Genomic DNA, 18793 nt, shown 5'->3' with positions numbered 1-18793 from the left:
TGACTCTTCACAGCCTCATCTGTGGGTCTGGAAAATAACACCAACTTTAGAGGAAGAGAGGAAGTTCACACACTTGTTGTTAAAGTTACTGGTGACTCGAACAGGCATGGATGGTTCAAACAGCATCTCCAGCTCTAGCGATGAGGAAATGATTATTGTCCATCAGAGCAATAAGCAGCTCCACGTTCATATTGCCTCTGGGCTTCTTCTTCAATGTGCGCTCGCATTGACAGTTTTGCGCTTGAGCGGCTCCAAGCGATGTTTACTGTAACTAATGTGAACTAAAGTGGCAATCTGAATGGTGGAGAAGGTTTTGATGGAACGCGTCAAAACAAAAAAATGAGCATGAGGAGTTTTTTTTTTTTTTTTTTAAATGATGCTTTTGCGTCTGGCATTTTGCGCGTTGGTGTGCACAATCACATTGACGCCCTTTATTGAGTCACGAGGCGTTAAATGTTGACGGAAAACGCAAGCAAAAAACATCATTTTAAAAACAGCATTTATAAAAACCCAAAATAGGGGCTCTTTAAAATTTGCTTCAATGTCAGAATGTTCAAGCGATCATTTTAAATTGACAACAGAAATATTTGATTATGATCTATGGAATTTCAGGCCCCAGACTCTTAAAAAATACATTTACATTTTTTGTGATTCAAATTTTTATTTTATTTTTCCCCAATTATTTATGCTTTCAAATTACATTATGAAACATTGATCTGTCTTCCAACAACTTTTAGGAAGTTGGAAGTTGGAACTTCTATTTTAACAATCTACCGTAAGCGCAAACTCTAAAGCGTATGGCGCAAAAGCATTAGGGTTGTGTCTGCGTCTACTTTAGCTTTTTTAAGGACAGAGAAATATGTTCTGTGCATGGTCTAAAAAGGTTGTGCTTATTCTCTTAATGAGTTCTGGGTGTGTTTTGAGCAAAAGATAAATTAGACCAATCATCCCCCATTCCCTTTAAGAGTCCGTTGCATCACACCATGGTGCATTTGCTATTTACAAGATGGACTTTGTATGTAGAAAAAATTAACGCTTCAATAGTGAGAAAACAGTTAAACCGACCATCTGCAGCGCAAGGATAAAGAACGAGCCTCCTCCATTCAACCTCTTTACTTTCTCTTTACTTTACTTGTACTCTTTACTTTAATCCTTTACTTTCGTGAAGTAAGGAAACGGCGGAAACACTCCACTGAAGGCATGGAGGCAGTGTTTATTTTAGTTTCTAACGCACCAATAATGCGCCTTAACACACCTCCTTTATAGACCAGCACACCCATAAGTACACAAAGTGGCACAACTGGTATTGCGCCAGATGTATGATAGGGCCCTTAACCTTTAAAAGTTAAAAAAGTTGACTTTTATTTACATGGGTTGGTGTTGTATGTTACATTACAAAAACATAATAAACTGCAGTACATTTTCAGTTAATTTCGAACTTATTTCTCTATATATTATTCCTTATACGTTCTTTCAAACTACTAAAACGTCAATAAAAGTCACTTTGTTAAACTGTAGGGTTGATTTTTCAACATCAAAAGTCAACAGAGCAGAGATCAACATCCCATAATGCATTTCACAACCGTAAATAAACAGAATATACTTGTGAATCACAAAATACGAAAACTGTTCGTTTCAAATATCAAATACGCAACTGCAAAATGACCACAAAAAGAGTTCACAAAAGAGTCCTAATGGCTCCACCAATACATTTAATATAAATTCAGAGATTTTTTATTTATTTTTTTACAAATTCCACATGTGTTTTATCAACTTTATTAGTTAGATGAAATGATAATTTGACTAATAAACTTAGTCAGAAGAACATCTCAGCCCTCGCTCTTGTTTAATTACAGTCTTTTTCAGTGCTTGACATTGCATTGAAAGATTCTCATCTTTTAATGAATGTTTTCCAGGCTCGCCCTACAGGGATAAAATCACCATTGCTATCCTGGGTATTCTGGAAGACGGCCGTCTGCACATGCTGAAGGAGAAGTGGTGGAGCGGCAGCAGCTGTCTAGAGGACGAGCGCTACGAGACGGGGCCCATGGGCATCCAGAACCTGGGCGGCATCTTCATTGTGCTGGCGTCTGGCCTGGTGCTGTCTGTGTTTGTGGCTATCGGAGAGTTCATCTACAAACTGAGGAAAACTGCGGAGCGTGAACAGGTGAGCTTGATTGGAGGGTGAAATTACACGGATGACTATTAAAATAACAATTATTAGGGGGTGTGTTGATTACCAATAAACCTGAGTGAGTCTACATAGATACTATTACTCCGATTTTAATACGATTAAGACAATACTCTGATTAAGAGTCTAGCATGTAAACACTGACTATGTTTACATGGGCATCAGTAATTATGTGCTTTAATCTGAATAAGACATTAATATGATTAAGGTGTTTCAAGAGTTCACACTTAGCTGATGATTGATTATAAAAGCTTGTTTGGCATGCTGTCCCGGGAGAGAGCCCTGAGCTCATGAGATCCTCGAGCCCAGGGTTCCCTCCTGTTGCAAGGCGGGAGGGGAGTTTGAGCTCAGGTAGGTCTCAAGAACTCCCCTGCAGTAGTAACCAATGATAAAGATAACTACATACTAGAAGCATGTCTATGGTGCCGATTTGGATTAGTCAATTTACTTAATTTGCATGTTTTTGGATGGTGGGAGGAAACCGGGGAACTCGGGGGAAACCCATGTGAAAACGGGGAGAAAGTGCAAACTCCACACAGAAATGTCTGCTGGTTTGGTAAAGCCTGGAACACCTGGAACAGAGACATTCTTGCTGTGAGGCAACAGTTCTACTCCTGTAGGCCACCGTGTCACACATCTAGGAAAGGAGGAGGAGCAGGGGTGGAAGGGGGGATTCTTCAAAACGAAGATAGCACTGGAATGAAACCCAGGGTATTAATAGTAGTTTAGGAGTCATCTGATTGGAGCATAGTGAATTGGATAATGCGAATCCAGCCGCTAGCAATCATAAGCACGTGATCCTCTGGAAATTAGTTTATACATAAACTTCACTTATATGAGTTACTTTTGAAAGTTACTTCCATGAACCCATTTTACATGTTATAGCAAATAATTCGATTATCGTCATTGCTATTCACGTTTCCTCTGGAGTTTCATGTAATTTCGGGCATTTGATTTGATTTTTTATTTTTTTACTTTAACTACAGTTTCAGTTTCACTTTTATTCAGGAACATGTCATTCATGCCCCCGCATAGTGATGGAAAGTTCAGATCATTTTACTGACTTGGACCGTCGAGATGAACAAATCTTTTTTTGAGTTTTTTCATTTAATGTGCCAAAATAACACTGAAGTGTTACAAGATGCTTCCAAACACATCTACAACTAGCCCAAATGTTGATCACACTACTTAATACAAGTCATAACTAGAACACTACGGTGCAACGCTACTAAGAATGAGAAAATAGTCCTTCATGGTTTACCTGGTGTTTTATCTATGATTAGCTCTGCTCACCTCCTCTGGCATGTCTTCAAATTTGAGTCGTTCGTTAACTAATAAATTCTAACAAAGGTTTAAAAAATACTAAATAAAAATGGCTATTTACTTTCATTTATATGTTTAATTTTTTTCTCTTCTTTCTCTCTCCTTTAAAATGTATTATGCAGATTGTGACTACATCTCCGTTTTTGTTTCTAATGTTCTAAGTGTCTGCATACTATTCTTAACTGTTTTTAAAACCAATAAAAAATTAAATGAATGGTAAAACAAATAAATAAAAGGCTTAACTATTGCTTACAGTCTGAGATTAGTTCACCTTTCGAGTCTTGGGGTTTTTGAGTCGTTGGTTCATCATGTGACAGTACTGTAAAGAAATGACTCAAAAGCGAGGACTCGAGATGTATATGACTGGCTTCTGTCTCTCATGTGAAGAACGAACGACTCAAACTCGATTGAGAACTCGAAAAATGAACTAATCTTTTGCTCCCTTGAGCTTGGAGGACTGCATCCACACATCTCTGCAATGACTCAAATCACTTATTAATAAAGTCATCTTGTCACAGTCAAATAATACTCAAAAGGGATCCAAGTGCAAGTGAAGGATTTATTTGACACAGTCAAAATAAATACAAGAAATGAGTTTGGTGCCAGGATCAGGAGAAAATAGGGCAGGGATCAGACAGGAGAATAGGGTCCAGGGGTCTCTCCTCACGATCCTGAGCACATACAAACACACACGTAAGCACACATAACGAACTGACAAGGAAACATAGAAAATGTTGCCTATATAATGGCACGATAATGAGCCTCAGCTGGCGAGCAAATCAAACCAGCTGAGTGCCGTCATGGGTCACCAAAACAAATACACATGGACAACAAAAACAAAACAAACTCACGTGATCAAACAGACACTGCGGAGAAGCGCACAAACCTGCAACCGTGACACATCTGGAATGACAGAAGGCGTTCTTGCAGGACTCCCAGAGTTCATCAAGATTCTTTGGATTCATCTTCAATGTCTCCTCCTTTATCTAACCCCAGACATGCTCAATAATGTTCATGTCTGGTGACTGGGCTGGCCAATCCAGGAGCATCTTGACCCTCTTTGCTTTCAGGAGCTTTGATGTGGAGGCTGAAGTATGAGGAGCGCTATCCTGCTGGAGAATTGTCCCTCTCCTGTGGTTTGTAATGTAATGGGCAGCTCAAATGTCTTGATACCTCAGGCTGTTGATGTTGCATCCACTCTGCAGATCTCTCACACACCCCCATATTGGATGTACAAGACTTTTGTCAGGTAGTGTAGTATTGGTGTCCCATTTCTTACAGGAATATCTATCCCTACCTTTTCACACTCTGTTTCAAGAGTAGGTGTAGTTTTATGGGTACTAAATAGAACTGTAATTGGGCTTTAGACGTCCTATAAGCTAAGAAATTTTGCATGCAGACTAAAGCTGAGGTAATTCACACCTGATAACATCACAGAGTTGATCCACTATTTGAGTAAAGAGATGAATAAGCAATCTAACATCAAAAAGCATAGCAAGCAAATCGCAAATCACTTCCTTTTTTATGTAGACACATTTCACAGATAAGATACCAGTGCTGGGGGTTGACATTTAAACGGCTTTGATCGTGCCAAAGCATCCTCAAAAAATGAGAATATTTTTATCACACATCACACCTCACAATGAATTATATTCCCTACTGAACTGGAAAATTGTGTTATTTTTCTCCGCATGATGGAAGTTATTTAAAGGGCTGTTTTGGGGTACTTTGTTTTAGAAATGGCTTCAACATCATTTCGCTTGTCAGAAAGGAAGGAAAGGAAAACATACATTCGAAGACGTAGAAGGTAACAGAGAGAATGATGCTGTTCTGGTCAACTGTTTTAAAGGGCGTTAAAGAACACATTTGAAACGAAAGCACTGTATCAAAAAAATGCCCCTAGTCCTGAAAACAGACCACTCTTTTTAGTTTTAATATAGCTTTCAGTATATATCATTCCTACATTTGGATTTACAAATAGCAGCAGATATGCTTTAAGGTTTGTTGTATTTAAAAAAGTGACTTTTCACCACATTTGTATACAATTTCAAATAATTAAATTATTTAAATAGATAAATAATTAAATAGAAAATACACTACCTGACAAAAGTCTTGTCACCTATCCAAGTTTTAGGAACAACAAATAATAACTTGGCTACTAATGAATCAAAAGTGGCTTAAATGTAAGGCAAAGGCCTTTAGATTACGCTTATTCTACCAAAATAAAACATGATCATGCCTTGATTTTTAATTATTTAATTAGGACAGTAAGGTCTGACTTTACTCAGACAGAAATAATGTCCAGTATATAATATAAAGCCATGGTGCAGTGGAAACTGAATGAATATTGTGTCTGACTCCATCATGAGTTTGGAGGACTGCATCCATACATCTCTGCAATGACTCAAACCACTGATTAATAAAGTCATCTGGAATAGTAAAGAAAGCGGTCATGCAGGACTCTTTGAATTCATCGTCAATGCCTCCTTCTTCATCTTACCTCACACATGCTTAATAGTGTTCATGTCTGGTGACTGGGCTGGCCAATCCTGGAGCACCTTGACCTTCTTTGCTTTCAGGAGTTTTGATGTGGAGGCTGAAGTATGAGGAGCGCTATCCTGCTGGAGAATTCACCCTCTCCTGTGGTTTGTAATGTAACGGGCAGCACAAATGTCTTGATACCTCAGGCTGTTGATGTTGGCATCCAGTCTGCAGATCTCTTGCACTCCCCCATACTGAATGTAACACCAAACCATGATTTTTCCTTCACCAAACTTGACTGATTATGTGAGAATCTTGGCTCCATGTGGGTTCCAGTTCCAGTTGCAGCCAGTTTCTTAAGTTGTTTGTCTTGACCAATTGCTGCGTGTCTCAGAAGTTGTTTGTAATGTGAGAATTTGCAACACGTGTGCTGTCAAATTGAGGAAATTGTTTTCTGTATTTGCTGGGGTTTTTTGTAATTGCATGTGCTTTCTTAAATTGCAGCACGTTAAGCTCTCTCTGCCGTACATCTTTGCATTGACTTAATGTAAATCACTTGTGCTTTATGCTTCATCCTCATCTGGTGTTAACGCAGCATCAGACATCATAGAAGTAATGTAACATGACAGAACCAAACAAAAATATGTAGTGCAAACACTGAAGTTAAAAAATATGACGAGGGAGTGGAGGCTAAATAACTTACGTAATTAATAATCGAAAGCTCAACTGACAGGGCGTGACAACTAAAAACAGGGAAGTAAACAAAACTTAACACTGGAAGCGTTAAGCCTAGTTCAGACTGCGTGATTTTAGCCCCGATTTAGGCTCCGGAATCAGTGCGGTTACGTCATCAAAATTTGACAACGCTGATTTGACAAAGAAACGCTCGTCACTGTGTCTCCGGACAAATCAGACATGATACATTGATGCATTGTCCCTCCTCCATGCCCAGATTGGTTCAAACTCGCTATATCACAACCAATAAGCATAGGTTTCACTTTTGTTTGTGAACCAACAATGAGCTTTTTGAACAACATGGAATGAGAGATAGGCATACATTTATGCGCGGCTAAATAAAACGCAAAAAAAAAGTTTTGCATGAAATAATTCTCATACTAAGTACTTTTGCATGCATAACAGCACAAAAACATGACAAAACAGTGACACAGCGAAGACGAACTGCTGCTCTTGCTGTTTTCAAAAGACGCAAATGAAGGTGCGGCTGTTTGTCTGCATTGCAGACAACCAAATCCAAATCCATATCCATAGACAACCATATCCATGCTGGCACATAAAACCTAAGGATGTTCCATATTGAATCTAGTTTCGTTATGTAACTTTTTATAGTATAGTAAATATTTATATCTATTTTTTTACTGAGGATTTGCACCATGTTTATTTGGACTTTATTTGGACTTTGACACATTATTTATTATTTTATTATTTTTTATTTGTTCATTGTAAGTGGTGTTGTTTATAGTAACTAAAAATATATTATTTGGAAAAAGTCAAATTTGCTTCACTGTTCTATTATTTTGTAACATTCGTAACATACCGTATACCGCGAAACCGTCAAACCGTGGTATTGTTTTAGACGATTATCATACCGTAAAAAATTCATACCGTTACAACCCTAGACAGGACTCAGGAGCAACCGTGTCTGTTTGACGTTTCATACAGAAATAAATTAGTTTATTATCAACGTTGAGGAGAAATGGCTAATTCCCTTTAAACCCAGGTGAGCAAATATGTACATGTTCTACCCCATTAAAGGCTTCTTTCTCATTATGTAGTTAATAGCAAAAGATATTCCACGTGTTTTTGTCTGTGAGACGTAGTTTGGATGAAGTTCTCGGCGATTCTTCCTATAGTAAAGTCATGCAATGTGAAAGTCCCTGTCGCCGATCCATATTGCAGTGTAAACAAAGCAGCGACGAAACACAAGCCCAGATAGTCATGCAGTGTGAAAACATCTGTGACACGACTACTTTGAAAGTCATGCAGTCTGAACTCGGCATTACATGAGCGTATGTTGAAGTACATTTTTGTCAAAAACATGTAGGCTGAGCGTGAATGTACTTACTTCCTCTTTCCTCTTTCTCCTCCCCCCACCATGTGTCTTTTTTTCCATCAAGAGGTCTTTCTGCAGTGCGGTGATGGAAGAGATCAAACTGTCGTTCACGTGCGAGAGACGGGTGAAGCACAAGCCCCACCGGCCGCCGCCAGCCATGCTGAAGACGGACGCAGTGATCAACATGCACTCCTTCAGCGACCGTCGCCTGCCCGGAAAGGACAGCATGAGCTGCAGCACCGCGATGACGCCCGTGTTTCCATGACTTGCCTGGGCGATGGGCACCTGAGGCACGTCCCCGGCGCCGTGCCGGAGAGCAGGGACTATGGCTCCGAGATGATCACGGCATTCACCATCAACCGCAGAGACATACGACACCAAATGGCCAGTCAGAACGGCGGCAGTAGCAGCAAGCCAGGTAGTGACCACATCCTCAAACCAATGTATCCCACCATGCCATTGCGAGAGGGAGGCCGGTCGGTGTCCTTCCTGTGAGAGAGCGAGCCACGTCTGCCAAAACCATACCATCCGCGCCCGAGTCTGATGTTTACAAACGGCGATGGACACCCCACCCCTCAATCATCAAAACGACAACACGTGTTTCTCGTATATGTGGGAAAAGAGGCTTTTTTGTTGAGCATGGCAATAAACGAAACTACGGACAGATTTGAATGGATGTAGTTTTCTTAGAGTATCATTTATAGCACATCGAGTTCATTTCTGACGATCTTCAGGATTTTCGTCGAGATGCGTTTTGGTTTGGGGGTGTAAAAACAGTCTGTGAATGCGATGTACATTAGAGAAGTGTCTCCCAACCCTGGCCCTGAAGGCACGCCAACAGTACACATCCTGAATCCACTCTTCAGAACATTAGAGGAGACTCATCCGAACAATACAAGGGACGCATCCGAAATATGTACTATCGATGTGCCTCCAGGAACATGGTTGGAAAACACTGCATTAGAAATTTGCGTCGGACTTTAGGAAGAACTTAGATTAGCACCACAGCAGCCAGACTGATCTGCTAGAATAGTAAAACAATAAATAAACGTAAACTGCGAGCTCCTAAACGTAGAGCCATGGGAAATGCACAAACAAACAGGGTTGATTTCACTCGAGCCACATCTAAACCAATTGATAAACGAGTACGAGGTCTGTACGGCAGTTTTGAGCAAGACTTGCAGCCATTTTGATTGATTCGTGTTTCATACGTTGCCAGCAGATGCTTTTTTTTTTTTTTTTTTTTAACACAGCGAGATCTAATGGTAATGACGGATAAACACAACAGTTGCCAAAGATCTGTCGTCCAAATGGATTTAAACACTTGAAACGCAGCTTCCCCTGCAGACAAGCGATGTTTTGCCTTCGCTGTGTTTGTTAAATGAGTTATTCCTGAGAATCACAGCCCTCGTTTCTGCAAAAATCACTTCGTACAGAGAATTCAACTGGAAACATGCAGAATGCCAAATGGTGGTGAGCTGATATAAAGGAAACGAGACGGTTTTAGGACATACACGGGTGAGGATTTCTCTTGTCGTGTCTTTGCTCTGCAAGCCACCTAGGATTACGATGGCCATCCTCATCTGCATTTTCTCAATGTTGACTTGTTTGAAGTAGGTGATGTAGCCATCATCAAAACACGAATATAGAACCTGCTGTTTTTATTATATCATTATTGTCATTTTTTTTACATGTTTCTTTACTTTTTTTGCTTCAATGTCTGTTCAACATGATCTCACGACAATTCATAACTTTTTGATTTAGTGGCTGATTCGTATGAATTCATACAATCTTATTCATACAATTTAGCACAATTTGCTTATTCCCCAATGGCGGTTTGGTTTAGAGGTGGGGTTTCGGTGCCACACCTTTTTAAAATAATACATTTTTGTACGACTAAACTCGTAGGAATTTGTACAATTTAGTCATTAAACTGACTAAACAACACTATCCCACTACAATTCGGAACTTTTTGATTTAGTGGCTAATTCGTACGAATTTGTATGATCTTATTCATACAATTTAGTACAATTTGCTCATCCCTGAATGATGTTTTGGTTTAGGGGCGGGGTTTGGTGCCATGCCTCCTTTTTCAAATTGTACACATTCTTACGACTGAACATGTACGAATTTGTATAAATTAGCCACTAAACTGACAAAACGTTTCATCGTGAGATCAGTCTGGGCTGTTTTATGAAAATAATGAGACTATGGAAGCTTATTTATACTGAGAATTTAAAAAAAGATATTTGCAATTTTTTTTATTAATATTGTTTTTCCATCACAATAATCACACTTTCTTTAAAACTTTGACTTTTTTTTACTTTTCTTAGAATGCCATTTCTTTATCATAAAATAGGCTGTTTAATGTTTTATTTATTTGTTTATTTATTTATTTATTTTTAAGTCTGAATTGTGAAATGTCAGAATTGCAAGTAAAATATGCATTGGCCATTCAAAAAAAGAAGAAGAAAATGCAAGATATAAATTCTGATTTCTGACTTTATATCTCTGAATTATTTTCATAAATAACATTTTTTTCCCAGAAAAGGAACTGTGAGGAAAAAATACTAGAATTTAAATATATATATTTAAATTCAAGAAGGGCATCCACTGTGTAAAACATATGCTAAGTTGATGATTCCGCTGTGTCGACCCCAGATTAATAATGGGACTAACCCTAAAAAAAAATAAATGAATGAATAAAAACTATTTAAATGTAGTTTATAATTTAATTTAATAATTTATTATATTGATTTTCTTGATGGACTTTCAGCTTCATTACTCCTGTCTTCAAAATCACATGATCCTTCCGAAATCCCTCTAATATTAATTATTATTATTATTATTATTATTATTATTGATAATAATATTAATAATAATGATGATGATAATAATAATAATAATAATAATAATAATAATAATAATAATAATAATGTATTAGTAATAAAAGCTCTAATGACTGGAGTAACTGTTTCATTTAAAACTCCATACAATAAGAAAGCATTTATTTTAAATTGTAATTAATATTTAACAACTAAACAATTTTATTACATTTAATAAATCCCACCTTGATGATTTTCTTTAAAAAAAAGCATGAAAAAAAACCTGATTGTTGATTGAATACCATTAGTTTCCTCGTGAGATTAGGCTAAATATACAAATTATATAGACAAATTTTTTAGAGCCTCTTTTGAAAAATTTTATGTTTTTTTTTTTTTTTTGGGGGGGGTGTTTGTTATTATTAATAATATATAATTATATCTTAGGTATAATAACAAAATTATGTTTTATAAACAATAACAAAAATGTCAATTTAAGTAAAACTGTGCTAGTGGAATTACAAATTGGTCTAATGTAAAGTAAATTTGAAGTATTTGCTTATCAATATTTAATTTATGTATTTATTTTGATTTGACCATTGTCCATCAGATTTTATCTTTGATATTTTAACGCCATCATTCAAGTATCATTCTCACTATCCTCATTATCCAGGACTGTTGATATTAAGATTTCAAATCATCGTTAACGCAACGTTCACAATTGGCTACACAAGTTCTCATCCAACAAGCTGAATGAACCAGTACAGAAATTGCAATACAAGCTTGTCAGACATCAAAACTGCAATACAGATGTACAAAACCGAAGCCTCTCGTCTCAGAATGTGGCCGATATTTTTCACACGAGCAGTTCTCATGGGTAGTATGAAATACATCGATCATCTGTGATGTTTTTTTTTTCCATGTGTCGTCTACATGTGGGAAGCTACTTAAACGTTCTCCTGATGACATGTAGGTGCTACGAGTCTTCACCCGCTGCCCGTTCTGTGGCAGCTCGACCAATCACAGGCCTCCGTGAGGTCAACCTAAAGGACACTGACGAAAAAAAAAAACAAGCGCAAAAACAGAAGAAAAAAAGCATTTTTTTGTGTTTTTATGGTGAATTACAGTATGTACCGATCAGAATAACTTCACGTGACTCGATGTTTCTTTGGTGAAAGCTCATTGTATATGTGTTATTCGAATCCTGTGTAATTTTAACACTCTCTTGCAAAGTAGGGTATATATTAGATGAAGAGAAAATTTACTGTATTTTGCTAAATACCGATGATTTTTACCTGTATTTTTTTCTTCTCGATAATTTGCTGTATCGAGAGGCGGTACACGCATACTGTAATATAGCATCTACTCTCGAGAAAGCGATTCAAATGAACTGAAATGACCATTTAGAGTCCCGATTTCCAGCACACTTACTTCCTCTGTTGGAAGTTATCGGAGTGGTGAGATTTCCAGATGTATATAAATAAGGCATATAACTGAATATTCAGAGAAGAATATGATGACCGGTTCCGTGTCATGCTTTCCATGAACACTCATCGTGGATTTTTAATTTATGTTTATTTTATTTCATTTTTCAAAAGGATTGACTTTTACACCGTCAAATGTCTGCTCGGTTCTCAAACATGTTACTCAATCAACATAGGCTCATTCTAAAAAATGTAGCCCTGTATACATTTCTGGAGATCGCAAATTATGTAGCCAGAGGAAATTTGAGATCTAAAAAAACGTACACAGCGGCCTCTAGATGATTTCTGCAAGAACAGCAGGTACAAATGGCACTTGCGAGAGAAATTTGAGATCTCAAAAAGCGTACACGGCGGCCTCTGGTGGATTTACGTGAGAACAGCAGGTGCGAATGACTCTTGTGAGAGACATTAGAGATCGCAAAAAAATACACGGAAGCCTCTGGTGGATTTACGTGAGAACTCGCGAGAAAAATTTGAGATCTCAAAAAGCGTATACTGCGGCCTCTAGTGGATATATGTGAGAAATGCAGGCATGAATGGCACTTGTGAGAGAAATTTGACATCTCAAAAAGCGTATACAGCGGCATCTAGTGGATATATGTGAGAAATGCAGGCATGAATGGCAATTGTGAGAGAAATTTAAGATCTTTAAAAGCGTATACAGCGGCCTCTAGTGGATTTATGTGAGAAATGCAGGCATGAATGGCACTGGCGAGAGAAATTTGAGATCTCAAAAACCATACACAGCGGCCTCTAGTGGATTTATGCGAGAACAGTAAGCACATATGGCACTCGCCAGGGAAATTTGAGATCTGAAAAAGCATACAAAGCGCCCTCTTGTGGTTTTACGCTAGAACAGCAGGTACAAATACCACTCGCGAGAGAAATTTGAGCTCTCAAAAACAATACACACCGGCCTCTGGTGGATTTACGCAATAACAGCAGGTGCGAATGGCACTTTTAGAGAAATTTGAGATCTCAAAAAGCATACACAGTGACCTCTTGTGGTTTTACGCTAGAACAGCAGGTATAAATGCACACGCAAGAGAAATCTGAGATCTTAAAAAGCATACACACAGACTTTGGCGGATTTGCGAAAACAAAAACTGCAAGAAAATCTAGCTCCTGGGACGTATTTAGTGCTCTGCAAAAATGTATATAGGCGTACATGATCTGAATGAGCCTGGGTTGTACTCAGTAGATCTTGTCATGGGGCAGTTGCTATTTCTTTTTTTGATGCAATGTAACAAATCAAATCTCTTAAAGGACATGAAGGGAATTTTTAGGAATATTGAGGAATGAAGGATTCAATCAAATGTTGATGCTTTAAAGAGTAGTTCACTTGAAAATGAAAATCATTGTGGCTCGAAATGTGTTTTTCTTTAGTAAAAAAAGAAACACAAAATGAGAATATTTTTTTTGTCATTTGTGCAGAATATTTCAAGTCATGCAAGATGTTTTTTGAGGAATAGACTAAAACTTAATTTGTTTCAAGGATCACTCTTCCTTTTTTTTTCTGCCATAATCTATGATAGACAATAAACAAAAAAATTGTATCAATAATAACTCAAGTTTTAGACAGTTCATTATACAACATATTTGTTTAATGTGGATTATAACAAATTGTCATTGTAAATAAACACATTAAATATTTATTTATTTTTGTTTTTATTATTTACTTAAGGAATTTTCAAAATGAATAAATGTGTTAATAAATAAAATATTTATTTTTCAGTTTTGTTTCTATTATTTTTATTTATTCTTTTTCTCTTAAGTAATTTTTTGTAATACATCAATAAATAAATCCTAAAATAAATAAAATTTTTATTTATTTTTAGTTTAGTTTTTTATTATTTAAAATTATTATTTGGAAGTCTTTTTTTTGTGATAAATCAATAAATAAAGAAAAAATAAAGATGATAATTAATAAATAAATAAATGAAAAAAAAATGTTTTGTTGTTTTCAATTTATTTATTTTTTTAAGTAATTTTTGTAATGAAACAATGCATAATTAAAATATTTATTTACTTTTTGGTTTTGTTTTGTTTGTTTTTGTGTTTTGTTGGACCAGTTAGCTGTTTATAAAGTTACATGTCGAATGCAATAAGACATTTCATACTCCACAGTGGTCCAATATTAGAATGTAAGTTGCTGCTTATTATTAAAAAAAAACTATTTGCTGCACACATTCTATAGTATTTGTTATCATTTCTTTTCTGCAAAATCTATTATTAAGCTTCTAACATAAATTATTCGTTTTAAAAATGTATAAATACACTTTTTTACAAAATATTTACAAAATATTTACGTGATCGTAAAAAAATTACGTAAAAAGAACTAAACCCCCATGTTTTCTTTTACAGGCTTGTCGAGAATCAGCAATAGTTATAGATTCAATAAATTCACATGATTTGCTTTGATTTATTCGTCTAGCATTAATATAGACTTTTATAAACTTTATCAATTCTTTAATGAAGCACCGGTGTTTCTTTTCTGCCTTGTGTCTTTAAATTTTGAAGCCTTTCATAATAATATCTGAATCTTTAATACAGAATCAAATTGTTTTGGAAACTGAATCAAACAGACTTCATCTATAGTTTGATTGAGAGTTTTTGAGATAATCGTGAGCTCTCAACATACATAAGTAGATTCATGCAGTTTTCAAAATCTGTATTAGATAATGAGAGAATATGCATATTCGGGTGAACTATTCTTTTAGTGTTCAATCAAGAGTTTTAGCAGGAAAATCAGTTATAAGCACGGCTTACAGAAGAATTGAATCAGATTAAATCATATTTACACTGTGACACATTAATTGTAATTAATGACTTAGTATCGTTGGCAGCAACGCAAGTTGAAAACCATATTTATCACACACACGCCTTCATATCTAACTGACGAAAGACCACAAAGTCTTCATTTCTATCTGTATAAATTGCATTACATTTACTATGGGTATTGACCCAATCGATCCTATTTACGGAGCATAAACATCTATTTTATAAAAAGAATGAAGAAACAATGTGAACATTGCTGTTTTACAAAATTGTATGAAACAAAAACAAAAATAAAATTAAATAAACTTTTATAAATCTGGTGTGTTTTTTGGGGGGCTGCACTCAAAAATTGATGTTTACTGTTTAGACTACTTATTTACAGTATAATGAGCTGAAACAACACAATTATTATGTTTTTTGTAGGGACAACTTAATTGTTTCATGCTCAATTCACTTTCATTTGTAAAAACCGCACTGTAAATAAACCTGGTTGCCTTATTTTTAAGTTGAATCAAATTAACCTTCTGAGTCCATTGAACTTATATCATGTTAAATTGACTTAAAACAGCTTGCACAACTTATAAAACTAAGTTAGAGTATGATTAACTTAAGATTATTACGTGAACTAAAAACACGTTGTCATGACTAAATGATCATATTAATTAGAGCGGGGCGATTTTGTTGAAGCCCTGACAACATTTGCTTTCCAGGTTTTAACAGCACATTCAAAATGTAAGCTTTGATGGAGCTGCCAGATATCAGCTGATTTCGGGACCGTGTCTCATGGTTTGGTCCAAATTTGAGTTTTTAAATGCAGAAAGTAAATTACTGTAGCGGTTCTTTATTTCTTGCAATGTAATGTAATGTGTATTTATACAGCGCATGTATTGTGTATGGCCATACATCCAAAGCGCTTCACAATCATGAGGGGGGGGGGTCTCTCCACACCACCACCAGTGTGCAGCATCCACTTGGATGATGCGACAGCAGCCACAGCACAACGGCGCCAGTGCTTCACCACACACAAGTTATTGGTGGAGTGTAGAGACAGTGATAGAGCCAATTTGGTGGATGGGGATGATTGGTAAGGGCAGATGGAGGGAATGTGGCCAGGACACCGGGGTTACACCCCTACTCTTTTACGAGAAGTGCCAAGTGATTTTTAATAATCACAGAGAGTCAGGACCTCGGTTTAACGTCTCATCCGAAAGACTTTCTTATTACAAGTTGTGTTTCTCTTTTCATGTGTGACACTAATGATCAATCTACAGGTTATTTAGTGCCATAACACATCCCTAAGTCCAGCCTGACCTCACAAGGAAACGTAACTATTTTACGTTTTGTAGGACAAATTCATGCAAGTTCAGTTGAACGAAATGTACGATTTGAAAAAAAGAGGCGTGACACCAAACCCCGCCCCTAAACCCAATTTTCATTGGGAGATAAGCAAATTGTACTAAATTTTACGAATGAGATCTTATGAAATTATACGATTTAGCCACTAAATCAAAAAGTTACGAATTGCTCTAAGATCGTTTTGGTTTTAAAAGTAAATCAGGTTTAAATGGCAAGAGTTCCTATGGGGACGAAAGTAAACCCTAAGCCCAGCCATCATATTAGCATGGGCGCTAGCTTAGTGGGCGGTACAAGGTCCACTACATAGTTGATGATCGCCTACACCTACACCTCCCCCTAGCCTAAACCCAACTGTCACAGTGGCATGGGCGCTACCTTAGTGGGCGGGTACAAGGTCCACTACGTATTTGAGGATTGCCAACACCTCCCCCTACCCTAATCCCAACTGTCACAGTGGCATGGACCCTACCTTAGTGGGTACATGGTCCACTAGGTCCACTATGTATTTGAGGAATGCCTACACCTCCCCTAAACCCAACTGTCACAGTACCATGGGTGCTACCTTAGTGGGCGGTACAGGGTCCACTACATATTTGAGGATTGCCTACACCTCTCCCTATCCTAAACCCAACTATCACAGTAGCATAGGCATTGCCTTAGTGGGAGGTACAATGTCCACTACATATTTAAGGATTGCCTACATCTCCCCTAAACCCAACTGTCACAGTGGCATGGACACTACCTTAGTGAGCGGTACCAGGTCCACTACGTATTTGAGGATTGCCTACACCTCCCCTAAACCCAACTGTCACAGTGGCATGGACACTACCTTAGTGAGCGGTACAAGGTTCACTACGTATTTGAGGATTGCCTCACAGTATCGTCTGGAAGGTGCAAGCACGCCACGCCACTTGTGCTCGCAAGCTGCACACCTCCATTGGAAACAAAGAACTTATGCAAACTCTAGAAAAGACATGTTATGTAAACGACCATCATTTGCTATCTTTTGCAGTTGATCTTATTGCACAGGTTTGGTATATTCACCTGATTTGTTGACAAACAGGTTGCGGATCCATTCCTTGGCAGTTCTTGGGGCCTTCGCTGGACCTTTTCCTCTTCCCAAAGAAACTTTTCAAAGACGTCTCTTTCTTACTCATTTTGCTGCTTGTGGTTTAAATTTTGGCTCTCAAGTGACCAAGATGTAACCGAGAGAATAAAGAGAATATGGTCTTTTTTAAAAATGAAAGATTGTTCAGACTCAGATAATAAATAAAACAGAAATAAATTAATGATTTCTTGTGTGGCCTGGTAACAATTGATCCACTGACCGGTACCGGTCCGCAGCCTGGTGGTTGAGGACCACTGCACTATATGCTAAAGCTTAATAAATGGTTCATAGTGTATAGCTGTTATAAAGTTTTACCATACATATCTGTCTAAAACATCTTTTAAAAACAGGTTTTTATGAAAAATGTTACTTTCATCCCAGCTCTCCCCTACTAAGTTAACTTAATTCCTTCATGTCGCCCCAACACATTTTTTGCAGTATGTGAGAGGGTCAGCGTGTGGTGTTGGTGGAGTGTTCAGGAGAATGGCTGTGTTTTAATTTGCCGGTAGCAGGAGTGTACTTTGAAGTGAGCGTCCGCCTGAGCTCAGCAGCTCTCAGATAAAGAGCCTCATGCTAGGAGAGCATTTCAAAGAACAACAGAGCTGCAGAGCGAATCGCTAAAACTCAGCGTTTACAGAGGATTCCAAGAAAACACAATTTTCCTGGAATGTTCTGAGGCGAAGCTTTGTGAAGTTGAGTACTGGTAAGATCTTGTACTGTTGTTGACGTGATGTTGCATTTGCACTGTCACACTTGACAAACTTGAATATAATTAGTATTGTCGTTCTTTAAAATGCAGAAAATGGTTAAACATTTCTTTGTCTTCCTTCATTGATGTCTTCATTTATTCATTTATTTTTCTTCGGCTTAGTGCCATATTTATCAGGGGTTGCCACAGCGGAATGAACCAACTATGCTACGCAGAGCATACAAACTCCGCACAGAAATGCCAACTGGTCCAGCCGGGACTCAAACCAGCGACCCCCTTGCTGTGAGGTGAACAACAGGAGTGCAACACTCAAATATGACATGAGTTAACATGTAAGATGTTCTGAGAATGTCATTTTATGATCTGAGAAATGCATCAAAACATCTGAAGTAAAACAAAATTTGCATTTTAATGTACAGTAAAAACATCCATTCTAATCCACAGTCAGTATGAGCAAATGAGCAGCATGT

At 37.3% G+C, this 18793-nt stretch overlaps 1 protein-coding gene across 2 annotated transcripts in view; it reads left to right on the top strand.

Annotated features, from left to right (window-relative positions):
- The window catches only part of grik3 (glutamate ionotropic receptor kainate type subunit 3), a 216410-nt gene extending 205622 nt beyond the window's left edge, over positions 1 to 10788 (top strand). For both annotated transcript variants that reach the window (XM_073925701.1, XM_017351450.4), the window contains exons 15-16: positions 1917 to 2167; positions 8133 to 10788. In XM_073925701.1, coding sequence (XP_073781802.1) covers positions 1917 to 2167; positions 8133 to 8561 — 680 coding nt within the window. In that variant the 3' untranslated portion in view covers positions 8562 to 10788. The remainder of the gene's footprint in view (positions 1 to 1916; positions 2168 to 8132) is intronic.
- The last annotated feature ends 8005 nt before the right edge of the window (positions 10789 to 18793 follow it).

The sequence above is a fragment of the Danio rerio genome, chromosome 16 (assembly GCF_049306965.1).
Source record: "Danio rerio strain Tuebingen ecotype United States chromosome 16, GRCz12tu, whole genome shotgun sequence".
Classification (NCBI taxonomy): Eukaryota; Metazoa; Chordata; class Actinopteri; order Cypriniformes; family Danionidae; genus Danio; species Danio rerio.
This window is presented reverse-complemented; position numbering and strand designations above follow the sequence as displayed.